Source organism: Nuphar pumila, chromosome 3 (assembly GCF_984573655.1).
Source record: "Nuphar pumila chromosome 3, dmNupPumi1.hap1.1, whole genome shotgun sequence".
In the NCBI taxonomy this organism is placed as follows: Eukaryota; Viridiplantae; Streptophyta; class Magnoliopsida; order Nymphaeales; family Nymphaeaceae; genus Nuphar; species Nuphar pumila.
Window position 1 is genome coordinate 44,420,938 of NC_143251.1, and position 16,845 is coordinate 44,437,782.

Here is a 16,845-nt window from a genome sequence, read left to right on the forward strand (position 1 = left end):
TTACCCGAACCTGAACCCGGCTCGACACGGTGGGCACGTGCACGCGTGTGTGTGGTAGACATCCCAATCTCTTGTTCTTTGGAATAAGTATAAGAAACTCTATGTAGGTTATAAAGCCCACAACTTTTTTTAAGACTCTTTAATATGAGACTATTCCACATCATCAAAGTCCAAATACACTCCATAAATGAGTGGTCCCCTCATGTTTTCTTTATTTGAATTACTTCCTCTTCTCTTCCTACATCCAACACAAAGTTCTCCTTATGAGAATTTTTTTTGCTTCCAAATGTGCCCTTAAAGTTGAGGATATGAAACATCCATATACACTCCAACTCCAAGATCCCAAACTCCACCTGGGCTTTGGCCCGTTTGTGGACTAACCAAGATATCCAAGCAGCCAAGCAGATGGCTAAAACGATTAAAGGACTCTATTTCCTTTCCAACCAACTCATTCATAGACCTCTTTATTTCCCCAGCCTCAGTGAGATATAAAGCCAGAAACAAGCAAATCCTTAACGATTTCATGACACATGATTGAGTTAATAAAATTTCTGGACAGGTAATCCCCCGTGGAATCTGAATTCTTATTGAAAAAAACATTTTTTAGTGGCTTTGAAATGATGGGAGATTCTGGTGGCAATGTGCTATTACGTGGTATGCATGCTAAAAATAATTCAAACAATAAATAGAAGCCTTGAAGGAGGGCACTAGTTTTCATATTTAAGGTTTGGTTGCATTCAAATGTGATTTGGAATCTCATGCAAATGAGAGAATGAATCTTATTTGCACAGCTAACCAAACGTGATTTGGAATCTCATGCAAATGAGAAACTGAATGTGATTTGAAATCACATCTGATGTGAATCTCATGTGATTCCAAATCACATGGTGTAATATGTGATTTGAAATTTTATGAAGTCATATTTGATTCCATCTCATGTGATTGTAGTCTAGTTACTTCCATATATGCGTTGCAAAGTACACATGTTATTTACCTCATACATTACGATGTGAAATGCCACTATAGTCAGCAGATCATCAATAAATAAAAAACCACTGTAGTCAGTAAAACAACATTTGCATGACAGCAAAATCAAACTTTAAGTTATGGGAACCTATAAAAATTTCTAAAATTGACAGCAAAACAGATTTTATAGCATTTAGAAGTGACTATAATACAGTAAACCCATTAGGAAAAAAAGGGCAAGCAAACAAAATGAAACCGCTACAGTAGCAATCTATACCGAAATTGATCTAAATGTTCAAGCATACGTGCAAAACATATGCATACCTACATGAATCAGCAATTTCAAGCGCCAATGTAGCCAAGGCAGAAAAACAAGGGAAACTGAGCAAGAGCAACACAGAGCAAAAAATAATGATGCCGACTAGTATCCCTGTCATAACTTCTTGAAGGTGCAAACAACATCCGCTTTAATGTCTTCACCAACAGGACTCCCATGCACAAGCATGTCCACAGTATCACAACATAATACGAGTAACTCCAAGTAATTCTTGCAAGAACAGATAAAGATATGCCCACAAAAGCATATCCTCCATATGCAACAACATCCAACAAGGGGGCCTCACCACTCCCTACGAAATATATGGAGGCCTTTAGTAGCAAAATCTGAAGAAGCCAACCAATCAACCCCTTTGAGAACTGTACCGTAAGTGCTTCAGGACTAAATCTGCAAAAAAAAAAATCATGATGGCACTAAGATAAGCAAGAATAACTCCATCATCACAAAAACAGGACTCATAAAGTTCATTGCTCTTACTTTCCAACAAGGCCCATCGCAAAGCCAGCGAGAACCACATAAGTACCAAATGCCATGAGAGGAATGTAAAGATCGGGTGCATTGATATCATAAATAGGAGGTTTATATGAAAGCCTTCCCCCCATCTGCTCCGCTATCCTTGTCCAATGACCCTGGATTGTGAACATGACAGGAAGACCTTCAATTCATTCTTAACACAGATTTGGTCATGTTTATTACACACATGATAACTTACCCATGTAGGAAGGGAACAACTATGACCTTCAATTTGTTCCTCACATATTGCTCATTTACCTGAAAGTAGTATTGTGGATCCGAAAAGTACTTGCTGATCTGAAAATCACACCTAAATATGTAAGTGAAGATTCCCTACCTAAATGCATTGCATAAATAAATATAAATTCATATAGCAGACCATAAGAATTAGACATACATTGCTTTGCACATATTCAGAGCCAGAGCCCAAAATCCTTTCCCCATATGCACCCAAACCACTTTTTATGAGTCCTGGTCCAGCTCCATAGAACGGATTCCCAAATGGATTAGGTTGTTGAACATTTGCTGACTGCCTTGGTATGCCAGCCTGCCCGCCTAAATTGTCGTACATTTGTGCGTGATATGAGGAGCTTATCTGCAAAAAAAAATCAGGAGAAATATCAGCAACATGTGTCAGATAATGGACTCATGGCTAACCAATGATAAGCATCCAGAAAGGCTACTGCTCCGGGCAATGTGGACAAATAAAGTTAAACTGTGACTGAAATTGATTATTGATGTTTAGAACAGGAATACAAACATAAAAATAACTGAGAGAGAGAAGACAGTTTTATGGGTGAGAGTGGGACTAAGAATATCTCTGGCAGGGGGACTTACAGCAACCTTCAGAATAAAGAGGTTATGCTAGGTCTTTGGAGGCATTGTCTAAGAAAGACAGATGGATGATAGAGAAGGAGGTGGCTGTTTTAGGGGTGAGAATTGGATCAAAGAATAGCCCTCAATAAGGCAACGTGCACCAACCTTGAGAATTGGCTACAGTTTTGGAGGCAAAGTCTCTCATAGTGTTTTAGTGGTGGTGCCAATGTTAATGATAGAGGCAGAGGTACTGTATGTCATGGGGTAGTGAGCGTTCATGATGACACAGGGAGAAGTGTATGGTGTAAAGAAGAGACAGGAGGCAAGGGAGTGGGAGTTATAACAGTTTCTTTTTTAATATATAAAATCACGAAAATATGATTGCCATTTCACTGACTTTAAAAATCATGGTTTTTCATTTAAACTTCTGTTTTTTTCAATACATGATTACTTTTTGCAAATTCATTATTTCATGATTGTTAAGTCTGCCAAAAACATCCGAAAGTTTTCTCAAATATCAGAATATGAAGGAAATCTGTGGTGTTCTATGTGTTCCATTTTATATTTTTAGAGGAACTTAGACTAGTGCACTTCTTCATCTGAATTTATTAGAAAAAAGTACTCTTAACATTTCATATGTAAAAGCAGTATATTAATAAAATTTACGAGACTTCAAAATTTTCAAAAATCTCATTCTAGGGCTCCAATTTATAAGATACTTAAATCTTTTCAAGCACAAGATAGAAATAATGCCACTCCTCTTTTATAAGCAACCCCAAAGATCCATTGTGCAGCAGCACCCTCGTCTGATCCTGGGTGTGATAGCCATGGTGCCATTTGCATGGATAGTGCCATCACTGCTGCACAAGGATTAAGGTTTCTGATGTTTCAACCAATGATACAGATTCTGAAATGAGTGTTGGCTATTTGAACCCCAGCAGTCTGTGTTCAGGATGCAGCAGCAACCTAACTTCAGGGTTTCAAATATCCAACCTACTTCAAATGCCAGCATTTATGCATCAGAATCACATAAATACTGTGGGATTACAGCAGTAGTAAGGCCTCAAGGAAAAGCAGGTTCTGAGGTTTTTGAAGTGCACAATTCATACAAATGAGGAATTTGTCCAGTTACAATTTATAGAAAACCATTTTACAAACTAAAAACCTTCAATTAAGAGAAGAGAAAATGTGGAGTACATGTCACAGGCATAGTACACAAATCCTACGGTTTGTATCTAATCATTCATACAATCGACTACAACTAGGATCTAGCATTGTTAGATGGCTTCTAATTCAAGCAGTTAGCTCCAAGCATTTGGAATCAGATGTCAGAGAGATCGGTCTGTAGTTGAGTCTATCTAGTCATTCATACAGTCCACTAGAAGTAGGATCTAGCATCATTAGATGGCTTCGAATTCATGAAGTTAGCTCCAAGCATTTAGAATCACAGGTCAGAGAGAACTGGTCTGAAATTTGATTCTCGACATGACATAAAACATTCAAGTGGGATTTACTGGTATGAGTTGAAGAAATTAAAATAGACATGCAAGGTAAATCCTGCAATAAACCACCAACCCCAACTCCTAGCACCAAAAAGAAAAATGCCCCACAAAAGAAAATCATAAACATTTAGGTAATGTAATGAATTTCTGGTTATTGTTATTAAATATATTCCAACGGTAGTTATATATATGGTATATTTTGAATACACTGAGATAGGAATTGGAACCTTTTATTTGATTTTTCCTTTTTTTATCTTCTTTATCATTTATCAGTGGGAGTCAAATCCATTGGTAGTTGATAACATCGACCCTAATGAATGGAGATATGAAGCAATCAGTACAATTTTCTTTCTTCTGACATTTTCATTGTATGCAATAATAATGGGTCCTCAATCCTACTGACGAAAGAATCATCAGGCCTACTTACAAGGAAAAGAAATGATCTACAATTCTGCACAAACTGTGCTTTTCAAGTTGAGAGAAAAAAAAGTACAATTTCTAGGTCATAATTTTCTTTATTAGAAAGACTAAAAATTCTCTACCCACATCACTTCGATCCAAACCCTCGGTGAAAACCCGAATTTTGGCAGCGCCCGTTGAAGATCAAAAACGCAAAATCAAAATGCATCGTCATAGAGATAGAAACAGAGAGAGGAAAAAGAAATCTAGGGAGAAAGAAAACAGTGAAACCCTAAAGCCACAGAAAATACATACAAGCAACAAGAAGATAGACAAAAACTTCTTGACAAGAGACACTTCGATGCTTCATGGCAGCCCAAAACATGATCTCGATCACAAAAAATCACTAAAAAAAGGTAACGAGAAAGAACTTCTTTGTGTCAGATCTGGTTAGAGCTCACTTTAGCTGTCAATTAAACCCCAAAACAGTAGTTTTTCTTTTTGTCGGAGTAATTAAGCATATCATTCGAGAAAAAAAGATGGTATTCTGAAACCCTAGCAAGCAAAGAATTTCCACAAATAAAAGAACAAGAAAAAGGATGAGAAGGAAACAATTTACAGGGATCGGAGCGACGTATCACCAGAGAGAGAGAGTTCAAATCTTCGTTTCTAAGTTCAGAAAAAATGGACAGAGAGGCACTCAGAGTCTCAGATGAGGAAACGCTGATACGATCCCTGCCTCGGTTAATTGGGTTTGGAAGTGGATCAAATTTCCGGGTTGGATTCGAATTATAAACACCACTCAACAGGTATCCGACCCATCAGGAGGGTGTTCACTTGCACGGACAGCAGCGAACACAAACAGCGGATGGGATGCCTAGAACATGACGTCGTGCGTGTCCAGCAGGACATGTGTTCCACCCCTCCTCCTGAAACAGTAGTGTCCAGGACACCCAGGACAAAAACCAAAAAAACATAAATAAATAAAACATGAGACAAAAACTCGAGATGTTGAAGACACCTCCACGCCGGGCCAGCTGTATCCAAACAAGCCTGTTCTAGACATCACCCTTTTTAAAGTACGCTTAGTTTATGCCTTATGTGATCACTCCGGAGAGGTTTTGTTGGCTGGAGTTCAACAATCTTTCTCAGACCTATTTCCAGAAACATCATTGCTTGACTATATTCTTAGCTTTTTGAATAAGCGCACATAGGGATTCACAACGAGACAAGCTAGCTTGGGCTCGACCCATTTAAACTCCACTCAATGTCATCCAAATGCAGCCTTAGGAGTTGCATGCAAAAGCTCATATAGATTTACGCACACATCACATATAAGAAAAAAACAGAAATACACTAGAACAAGATGAAGCCAAAAATAAGTGCCAGCGGAAACCTGGAGCTAAAGACATTGATTTGACACCATGACATCAAGCATATAAGATATTAAAAATTTTGTCAAGCAAAAAATATATACAAGGCACAACTGCACCCTAACAATAAACGCACATATAGAATAACCAGTACACAACAAACTTAGCATATTTGTAGGTCTGATTTTCATTTAGGATTGCCATTTTAAAGCATTGTTAATACAAAATTTGAAAGCTATCTATCATACACAAAGGAAACAATTAATACCTTTTAAGGGATATACCTGCCAGCTTCACCTTCCTTTATCAGAGATTCTAAGGCATCTACAGCTAATGCATGCTTGACATCCACCTAATTATGAAGCCAAATGTACAATTACAATAGCATTTAGCTAGCCAATAACCAACACCCGTAATAAAAGCTCCACGAACACAAAACAAAACAAAAATCCTCTAAAAGCTCATAGACGCCAAACAAGACATGTTTCCAGTTGATAAGTTTCACTTAGAAGGTAGGTAATTGTTAAATACTTGATATATATATATATATATATATATTATCATGCATGTGTATATATATACTTTTGCATACATATATAATTATATATATTTTATTAAAGATATATTTTTTTCTTTTGTATTTTTATTTTTTTATCATCTTTTTGAACTAGCTGTTGAAAGCTAGCCATTAGGCATGACTAACGGCTAGATTGGATGTCTCTCTTTCATCTCTATTGTATATAAATATGGGCATCATGCCCATTGTAAGTGTGCTTGTTTCAAGAGCATTTTATTAATAAAATTAATATTCTTTAATTGTGTTCTCTAGTGATTGTGAAATTATGCCTTAGAGCATTTGAGTGTGCCCTCGGTGGCTTGTGATATTGTCCTTTTGTGGCTTGTATTTGGCCTTAGTGCCCATTGTGAATTCTTGTATCTCTTGGAGATCTCTTTATTACGGTAGTATCAGTTGCAGCTAGGTCCATCTGTATACTTCCTCCCTCCCTCTGTCCAAACATGCACAGTGCATGTATATTATATATTTATATGTCATGAAATGGCATGGAACCCAAGACATTCCAAATTGTAATCCAAATGCCAAATCGAAATAAATTTGAATACTAACAAGATACAAACTAATACAAGTTTTTTGAATAAATGATTTCATTCATAATGAACAATAAAAATAAATAAATACATAAAAACCTCACTACAAAATACACTCAAGAACACTCAAAAATATCTAAAACTACCCATCACTATCTCAAAACTCACTCATGCACACACCCAATGATTTATAAAGAAGAAGGTAGAGAAGAGAGAAAAGAGGAATACCTTTTCTAGCTGTTGGAGAGGGTCCAATGGCTAGAAATCTAGCAGTTGGACCCTTTCCCACAGCTAGAAAGAGTCAACCTCAGTTGACTTAGTCAACCTAAGTTAACTATAGTATATATATATTATATTAAACAATATATATGTATTTATATACATACAAAAATACATTCATCTTAACAGCCCCCTCAAACTTACAGTTACTCACTGTAAGTTTGAAATTACAAAAGAAAAAACTCATTACACAAAATGTCTTCATAGACTTCATCAAGTTCTTTCATTTGGTGCCTCTTCAAGGGGTGCTCAATCATATGCTCCATTACATAAAAGGTCTTCAATATTATCAATTCTTGATATTTTCAAAATATCTTTAGAATCATTCATACCGCCAATATTTGAAAAACCTGCTAGATAAACTTGGCTGACAATTGATATATTTTTACTGCTTCTGGCCCTGCAATAGCCACACATTTGGTCCTCATTGCTTAATTACCTTTTTATGACATAGAGTTTTTATTAGATACCTAAGGTTGTCACTTCACATGGTGATGTTCATTTGTTATTAATAATGCTATGAATCTCATTCTCAAGAAAATCTCACAATATTCTATATATCAGATCATGGCCACCACAAGCCATGATCGTCTCCACTTTTGAGCCTTCTTCTATAACTTTGTTTCTCCGTACATAAACAGGTTAGTATACAAAGTCTCTAATTCTTATTCTCCCTATTCCCATGCCTTCTCTTTTGATCTTTTTCTTATTCCTTACGTTCTTTTTCTTTCTTTCTCACAACTACTTTGGTCACTTGTCTCATATTGAGAAGCAAAGCTTGAAGATGAGAACATGCTTTGTGTTTGCCCCCACCGATGAAGAGCTCGTGGGGCACTTCCTTACTGAGCGTATGCAATCCTCTGCTTCAGACTATGCATCTAAGGACATCATTCCGACGGTAGACCTCTACAGTTGTGGACTAGAGAAACTTCTTGGTATTCATCTATCTATCATTCTTCTTCCTTTGATCAAAAGATCTTGTCCATCTTTGTTAGGACTAAGAAAAAAAAAAGATGACACAACATATGGTTATGTGTATCAAGATGGTAAACAAGCTAAGTAGACATTATTTACCACACCTCCATGTTTTGGCCAAATGTTTGAATGCATCCCCAGTATGCTTTTCTTGGTCGAGCAGTCCAAACAAGATGCATGTCGACTTTGTCCTCCAAAGAGTATGTAACCATGACAAGTTGTACAAATCATTAGGACCAAGTGACCCCTTCTCACTGAAAGAAACTTTAACCCTAGCTTTTTTTTGAAAGGGAAGTTGGGGTTAGGCAAAACTCTACCACTTATACAACTATACCATTGGGTTTTGAACCTTCCATGTCTGAACACAAGGTAACATGCACTATGTTGTAATGGGCATCATTGCCCTCCAAAGAGTTGGTAACCATGACAAGAATCCACCTTTTTTGCCAAGATTATCAAGACCTTACTTGTTGTTTAATCGTTTTCATTGTTCGAAAAAAAAACGAACATGCATCAAACTTGTACCAGGACAAACCTTAATCCAAAACACAAAAAAAAACCTAAGGGTAAATATGGGTCATCATGTGGTATCTGGTCATATCCATTAATAATTAGGCGTATGGCTTTCCATCTAAATCTGAATATGAATCCAAACTAAATGGATAACACGATTCATGTACATGTAAAATATTTTAACCGTACCTGAACCCGAATTAGTTTGGGTCAAGTTTAGATCTTATTTTTAGTCTCGATCCTGAATCGGGTCTGACAAGACCCAACCTGTTGAGTCTGACCCGACCCAATTACACTCCCAATTAGACTTGATTTTGGTATTACCTTTTCCCAACGTGACTCTCATCCTGAATCTAAATCAATCTGATCAAGATTGATCCAACCCATTATACTTAAGTTTCCTTTTAGCTTCGGTATTAAAATGACTGAATTTTCTTTTTCTTCCTCTTGCCTCAATTATGACAGTTGCACCTTTTGTTGCATATAAAAGGGATGCAAGGTACTATTTTACTCCAACAAAGAAGAAGTATCTAAATGGCAAGCACCCTCACCGATCTGTTGGAGAAGGCTTTTGGAAATCCACCGATGTCAACCATCCCATCCTTAACAAATATAAGCAAAAGATTGGAGTGAGGAGGGCGTTCACCTACTTTGAGGGAAAATAATCCTGCGAAAAAAAAAACTAGTTGGAGGATGTATGAGTATCGGCTACTAAACACTGACACCAAGATGAACATAAATAAGAGCAGCAATTCAATGATGGTGACCCTATCTCTCTTTCTGTTATTTCTTCTTTAATACACGTATACAACAAGGAGTATGTAGCTTACCTTCTCTTCTCCTCTTGCTAATGAATAACTCAACATCTTTTGCAGTTGGATGATTGTGTATTGTGCAAAGTGTACTCGTTGTCTGTGAAGAAAGAAGATAAAACTGAAACCGAAGCTCGAAAGAATGAGGAAGCAGGAGAAGAAGACGTAACGAATGATGAGAATAATGTCATCATCTCCAACAAGGAGGTGAATGAGAGAAACATCGAAGAAGCATTGAGTCAGAAAGGCGGCTTCCCGAGTGTGGCAGCTAGTGGAAAAGGACTTATCGAAGGTGCAAGATGTGAATCTACTGAACTTGTAGATGAAGATATCGCCCCCATGTTAAATGATCTACTAAAGATAGAATTTGATGTACTTTTGTTAGATTTTCATTGAGAAATGCACACGAGATTTCCTAAGAGGTTTGCTGGAGGGTAGGCAGAGAGGTGTAAAATCAAAGTTAAGAAAGAAATGTTCAGCAAAGCAATCATGGAAGTAGAAATAAGTAGAACAACTCAAGATGGTACATCCATAATCCATAATGGAAAAAACCTTATACCTTGATTGCCGAACAAAACTCTTCGAGAAAGCAGGCTACCGCTCAAATGTATTATTACAAGGTACTTGATTCTCATGAACATATTATTATCAGATCAAGTTTTGAAATAGAAAGAATTTAGATTAGCTAAAAAATGCTCTTTATGTTAATTCACATGTACTAAGAAAAATATTACACAACACCATTTTTTTTTTAGTATTATATTATGCAACATATTTTCGAGAGAATGTGGTAGATCTCATCACCATAGGTGGGTAGTTTATAAGATTTAAGAGTACTTATCTCTGTCAATCACATAAACACAAGAGGCAGTTATATGGCTATGTTGGTTGCTTATAACTTGGCGTTGTATTTGGATGGAAAGTTTTTATATTACACAATCAAGATCGTGTAATCGGATTCAAATCCAGTGTTGTTATCCATTTGGATTAGATATCTGGTAAAACCTGAATCTAATAATTATTCTGATTTGGTAAAGCAAATGAAATTCAATTAATAATCAGATTTGGATAGGGCGTGTGGTGGTCCATCTAAATCTGAATATAAATTCAAACTAATGGACAATACAATCCATTTACATGTGAACTATGTTCAACCAGCTAATCAGATCTAGGGGTGCAATTGGGTTAGGTATACTCGACCTGGCCCCACATCTCAAACATATTATACCCAACTCAACCCAATTTTAGTGAACCTATGAGTTCTGGTCATGTTCAAAATATAGTAGACCCATAATAAAAACAAGTTGGGTTTTGCATATTGTAAATAAAGTCTCAAACCCATTTTTATCATTTCACTTTGACCCACTTTAATCTGATGTGGTTGTATTTTTCACATTGTTATATGTTTTTTTTTAAGAAACATTACTTCAGTGTTATTGATTGAAAGAATATTGACATAAGGATGTTAAGTGATGAGATGTCACTAAACTATAGAACAAGAAAGAGGCATAACAATTTTAGAAAGCAACACAAAATCAAATAAAAATAAACCTGGTGTCAATGAGAATAAATATCTACCCTCAATTCACATCTAATGCTAAGACAAACTTGATCCACATAATGGACCTCCTCTCTCAAGAGTTTATTGTTTCTTTCAAACCGAGCATGATAGATATAAAGATGCAATGTGGTTTTGATCCAAATGATCCTACGTTCAAAGATCCCCTCACGACAACACTCACAACTGTGAGGGATGTCATCCATTAATGTCTTTATATAGAGATTGCAAGAGAGGCCATATAGCATGGGCTCTTGAAGAGTAAAGTAAAAGAGGGGGGCTATTTTGGGGAGTCCTTGTGTGACACTCTTGAATTTACAAGAGTCTCAATGAGATATTTTCTATTATCTCAGCACTCTTCTTTCTTTGAAGTCTTCATGATTTAGGAGTCTAGCTTTATAAGACTCCTTGCTTGAGAAAACTTCTTTGGACCGTCCAGATGGATCTGAGTAACAACACTGGATCTAAATCCGATTACACGATCTTGATTGTGTAATATAAAAACTTTTCATCCAAATACAACGCCAAGTTATAAGCAACCAACATAGCCAAATAACTGTCTCTTGTGTTTATGTGATTGGCAGAGATAAGTACTCTTAAATCTTATAAACTACCCACCTCTGGTGATGAGATCTGCCACATTCTCTCGAAAATATATTGCATAATATAATACTCTCAAAAATGTATTGTGTAATATTTTCCTCAGTACATGTGAATTAACATAAAGAGCATTTACCAGCCAATCTAAAACCTTTCTATTTCAAAACTTGATCTATTAATAATATGTTTATGAGAATCAAACACCTTGTAATAATACCTTTGAGCGGTAGCCTGCTTTCCCGAAGAGTTTTGTCCGGCAATCAAGGTATAAGGTTTTTTCCATTATGGATTATGGATGTACCATCTTAAGTTGTTATACTTATTTCTACTTCCATGATTGTTTTGCTGAACATTTCTTTCTTAACTTTGATTTTACAGCTCCCTGCCCATCCTTCAACAAATCTCTCAGAAAATCTCGTGTGAATTTCTCAAGGAAAATCTAACAAAAGTATATCAAATTCCATCTTTAATAGATCATTTAACGTGGGGGCGATATCTTCATCTACAAGATCAGTAGATTCGCATCTTACACTTTCGACAGGTCCTTCTCCACTATATGCCACACTCGGAAAGTTGCCTTCCTGACTCGATGCTTCTTCGACGTTTCTCTTATTCACCTCCTTGTTGGAGATGATGACATTATTCTCATCATTCGTTACGTCTTCTTCTCCTGCTTCCTCATTCTTTCGAGTTTCGGTTTCAGTTTTATCTTTTTTCATCACAGACAACGAGTACACTTTGCACAATACACAATCATCCAACTGCAAAAGACGTTGAGTTATTCATTAGCAAGAGGAGAAGAGAAGAGAAGGTAAGCTACATACTCCTTGTTGTATACATGTATTAAAGGATAATTAACAGAAAGAGAGATAGGGTCACCATCATTGAATTGTTGCTCTTATTTATGTTCATCTTGGTGTCAGTGTTTAGTAGCCGATATTCATACATCCTCCACCTAGTTTTTTTTTCACAGGATTATTTTACCTCAAAGTAGGTGAGCGCCCTCCTCACTCCAATCTTTCGCTTATGTTTGTTAAGGATGGGCTAGTCGACATCAATGGATTTCCAAAAGCCTTCTCCAGCAGATCGGCGAGGGCACTTGCCATTTGGATACTTCTTCTCTCTTGGAGTAAAGTAGTACCTCACATCCCTTCCATTTGCAGTAGAAGGTGTACCTCTCATAGTTGGGGCAACAGGAAAAAAAAAGAAAAGTCAGTCATTTCAATACCAAAGTTAAAAGGAAACTTAAGTATAATAGGTTAGATCAATCTTAATCAGATTGATTTAGATTCAGGATGGGAGTCACGTTGGGAAAAGGTAATACCAAAATCAAGTTTGATTGGAGGTGTAATTGGGTCAGGTCAGACCCAACAGGTTGGGTCTTGTCAAACCCGATTCAGGATCGAGACTAAAAATAAGATCTAAACTTGACCCAAACTAATTTGGGTTAAGATACGATTAAAATATTTCACATGTACAAGGATCGTGTTATCCATTTAGTTTGGATTCATATTCAGATTTAGATGGAAAACCATACGCCCAATTATTAATGGGTATGACCAGATACCACATGATAGCCCATATTTACCCTTTTGGTTTGTTTTATGGTTTGGATTAAGGTCTGTCTTGGTACAAGTTTGATGCATGTTCGTTTCTTCCGAACAATGAAAACAATTAAACACCAAGTAACGTCTTGATAATGTTGGCAAAGAAGGTGGATTCTTGTCATGGTTACCAACTCTTTGGAGGACAACGATGCCCATTACAACATAGTGCAAGTTACCTTGTGTTCGGACATGGAAGGTTTAAAACCCAATGGTATAGTTGTATAACTGGTAGGGTTTTGCCTAACCCCAACTTGCCTTTCAAAAAAAAACTAGGGTTAGAGTTTCCTTCAGTGGGAAAGGGTCACTTGGTCCTCATAATTTGTACAACTTGTCATGGTTACATACTCTTTGGAGGACAAAGCTGACATGCATCCTGTTTGGACTGCTCGACAAAAAAAAGCATATTGGGAATGCATTCAGACATTTGGCCAAAACATGGAGGTGTGGTAAATAATGCCTGCTTAGGTTGTTTACCATCTTGATACACACAACCATATGTTGTGTGTCATCTTTTTTTTTCTTAGTCCTAACAAAGATGGACAAGATCTTCTGATCAAAGGAAAAATTTTGTAGTTAGATGAATATCAAGAAGTTTCTTTAGTCCACAACTATAGAGGTCTACCGTCAGAATGATGTCTTTAGATGCATAGTCTGAAGTAGAGGATTGCATTCGCTCAGTAAGGAAGTGCCCCACGAGCTCTTGATCGGTGGGGACAAACACAAAGCCTGTTGTCATCTTCAAGCTTTGCTTCTCAATATGAGACAAGTGACCAAACTAGCTGTGAGAAAGAAAGAGAAAAGAACGTAAGGAAAAAGAAAAAGATCAAAAGAGAAGGAATGGGAATAGGGAGATTAAGAATTAGAGACTTTGTATACTAACATGTTTATGTACGGAGAAACAAAGTTATAGAAGAAGGCTCAAAAGTGGAGACGATCAGGGCTTGTGGTGGCCATGATCTGATATATAAAATATTGTGACATTTTCCCGAGAATGAGATTCATAACATTATTAATAACAAATGAACATCACCATCTAACAGCGTTAGGTATCTAATAAAAACACTGTCATAAAAAGGTAATTAAGCAATGAGGACCAAATGTGTGGCTATCGCAGGGCCGGAAGCAAACAAACAACAATTACGCCTTCATCCCAAAACAATTGGGGTTGGCGATATGAACCAAAAAAGAAAATCATTCTGGGTCTTCCACATGAATCCTTCTCCTCCAATCATTTCTATCCAATGCCATGTCCTCGGCCGGAAGCAGTAGAAATAAATCAATTGTCAGCCAAGTTTATCTAGTATAGGTGGTAACCAGTCCAAGGAGTAACTCAGACCCATTTATGTTAGTCCAAAATCAGATTGGTACCTTGCACGGAACCCCTCTGCCATCTGCAGCTCCCAAAAACCAAAATAGGATTTATATCTACCTTACCATTGATGAGCCAAATAAAGTCCATGAATTAACCTGAATAGCCAAGCCAGTTATTTTATTTTATCTCAAGCAGGCACGTACAAGACGATGAAATATAAAATCTCCAACCGCTCAACAATTGCGCAGGAGCGACATTTTCATTGTATTAAAGATCCCCTCTACCGATTCCACGTTAAACAAATCAAACGGAGACCACCCAAAACAGGAGATTAAAACCCTAAAACTTTCCCAGCTACCAAACTCACTCAGAACACGCAGATCACTCGAATAAAAAAACCCTAAAAATGGAAAGCCAACACAAAATGATCAACCAACCAAAATACAGAAAGGAGGAGGAAGATCAACACTCACGAGAGACCGCGAGATTCTTGTCATCAACGGCGGCAGCGGCAACTAATTTTGGAGCTCGCTTTGGATTCCCCATTTCCGGAACTCTAGTCATGAACAGTAAGGGACCTCAAAATCGTCCGTTGTACGAATCCTACCGTCCCCCAAGACGCCGATAGTGACAGATTCCGCAATTTGGGGATCGATCATCCAGATTTACGCAAGGATAGGAAGGAAGAGAAACCCTAAAAATAACGCCCTACCTTCTCAGACGATCTCTGAGAGAGAGAGGGGGGCGTAGAGTAAGGGCAACGAAAGGAGACTGAGGGTCAAGAAAACGGAAGTGGAGAGTGGGTTGGGGTCTTGGGATTGCTTGCCGCAATCGTTAGGATCAGAGCAAAAACGAGGAAAGAGAGGGGGAGTTGGATAGAGGATTTGGATATTCGCACCTCTCTCTCTCTCTCTCTATATATATATATATATATATATATATTTGGAAATTAATAGAACGAACATTGCAGTCCTTCAAAGCAAGGTTATATGTTTCCCCCAAAACAGTGTTCGGGGTCCCAAAGAGCACCCTGTACGTAAGCATGTGCGGCTTGTATCCCCATATATGTATGCATTACTTAGCATCAGAATATAGTGTTGTTGCAAAGACTTAAGTACCTTTTAACGCCATTCTCTTTTTGAAACGGACAAAAATATCCTTCATCTAAAAAACTAAATTGTCGGTTAGTGAAAAAGACAAAACTGACCTCCATCTAGAAAAGTGAAACGACGCATCATTAACGCGCCAAAATTTTTAGTAAAGTTTGCACAGGTAGGAAGGTTTATCTATAGGATTTAAAAAGTTCAAACAATTCATTTTCGCCCTAAGCAGAAAAGTCTACCAGAGCATCATTTGCCTTCTTCTGTTGTCGCTGGAGCAGCCTTTGCCTTCTTTTATTGCCGTCGTAGCATCATTTGTTTTCTTCTACTATCGTCAGAGCATCCTTTTTCGTCTTATGCGCAGTGGCAGTATCGTTGTCACCATCTGTTGCATCTACCTTCTGGGTGTTTCTTACTCTACAGTTGGATTACCCAAACTCCTATCATTTCGGTGAGTTTCGTGTAAGGTTTCGTTATGCAATCGAAACGATTTGTAAATCTGAATGCTAAATCTTACAACTGGGTGGACGTCTCCATGCTAAATAACACCTAATATCATACGAAAAGAAATCAATTTGTACATATCCACCTTGTGGGCATCGAAAAATTGTTTGCACGATTGGTTCTTACGAAGACCAAACCTTTCAACGATATGTACTTATGAAGGTTGTGATTTATACAACGATTTGTAAGTTTGAATCTGCAACGATTTATACATTCAAAGCAATAACGATGTGTATTTATGAAGATACCTCAATTTGTACTTAAGTTTACTAAATCTTACAACGATGTTTACTTATGAAGCCAAATATTGCGACGATTTGTAATGATGGTGATCGTTTAACAAATGGGATCATTTATATTATTATATACTTAGGAAGACGGTTGTAACGTATAATGATGTGGTTAAATTAATGTGTTGTGCAGGTTAGCAATGTTTGCAACTCATCAGAGAAGAAATACCCCGATGTTTTATGGGTTGTGTATTCGAGAAGTTGTCCACCAGTCTCATCTATCTGAGCGTTTTGAAAGATACCAAAATATACTGAAGATTGAGAATGATAAAGACAGAAAGA

General features: G+C 37.2%; 1 protein-coding gene across 3 annotated transcripts; it reads right to left on the reverse strand.

Annotated features, from left to right (window-relative positions):
- Positions 1-1,157: 1,157 nt before the first annotated feature.
- Positions 1,158-15,536, reverse strand: LOC149842759 (uncharacterized). Of its 3 annotated transcripts, none has more exons than XM_090001564.1 (6): positions 15,143-15,536; positions 6,191-6,258; positions 2,214-2,411; positions 2,075-2,113; positions 1,781-1,932; positions 1,158-1,690 (listed from the first exon to the last, which is right to left on the reverse strand). In XM_090001564.1, the coding sequence occupies exons 3-6, from the start codon at positions 2,385-2,387 to the stop codon at positions 1,309-1,311; spliced, it is 747 nt and encodes a 248-aa protein (XP_089857690.1). In that variant the 5' UTR covers positions 2,388-2,411; positions 6,191-6,258; positions 15,143-15,536; the 3' UTR covers positions 1,158-1,308. The 3 variants fall into 3 exon arrangements, with proteins under 3 accessions (XP_089857690.1, XP_089857689.1, XP_089857688.1); XM_090001563.1 differs by having other exon boundaries at positions 6,175-6,258; XM_090001562.1 differs by lacking the exon at positions 6,191-6,258.
- Between the last annotated feature and the right edge of the window lie 1,309 nt (positions 15,537-16,845).

Excerpts from the sequence above, each read along its gene's own strand:
- LOC149842759 (XM_090001562.1), bottom strand. The coding sequence starts at position 15,166 with ATGACAAGAATCTCGCGGTCTCTC. Across the intron at positions 1,933-2,074 it reads ATCCACAATACTACTTTCAG|GGTCATTGGACAAGGATAGC; the intron begins GTAAATGAGCAA and ends TTCACAATCCAG. Across the intron at positions 1,691-1,780 it reads GCGATGGGCCTTGTTGGAAA|ATTTAGTCCTGAAGCACTTA; the intron begins GTAAGAGCAATG and ends TTTTTTTTGCAG.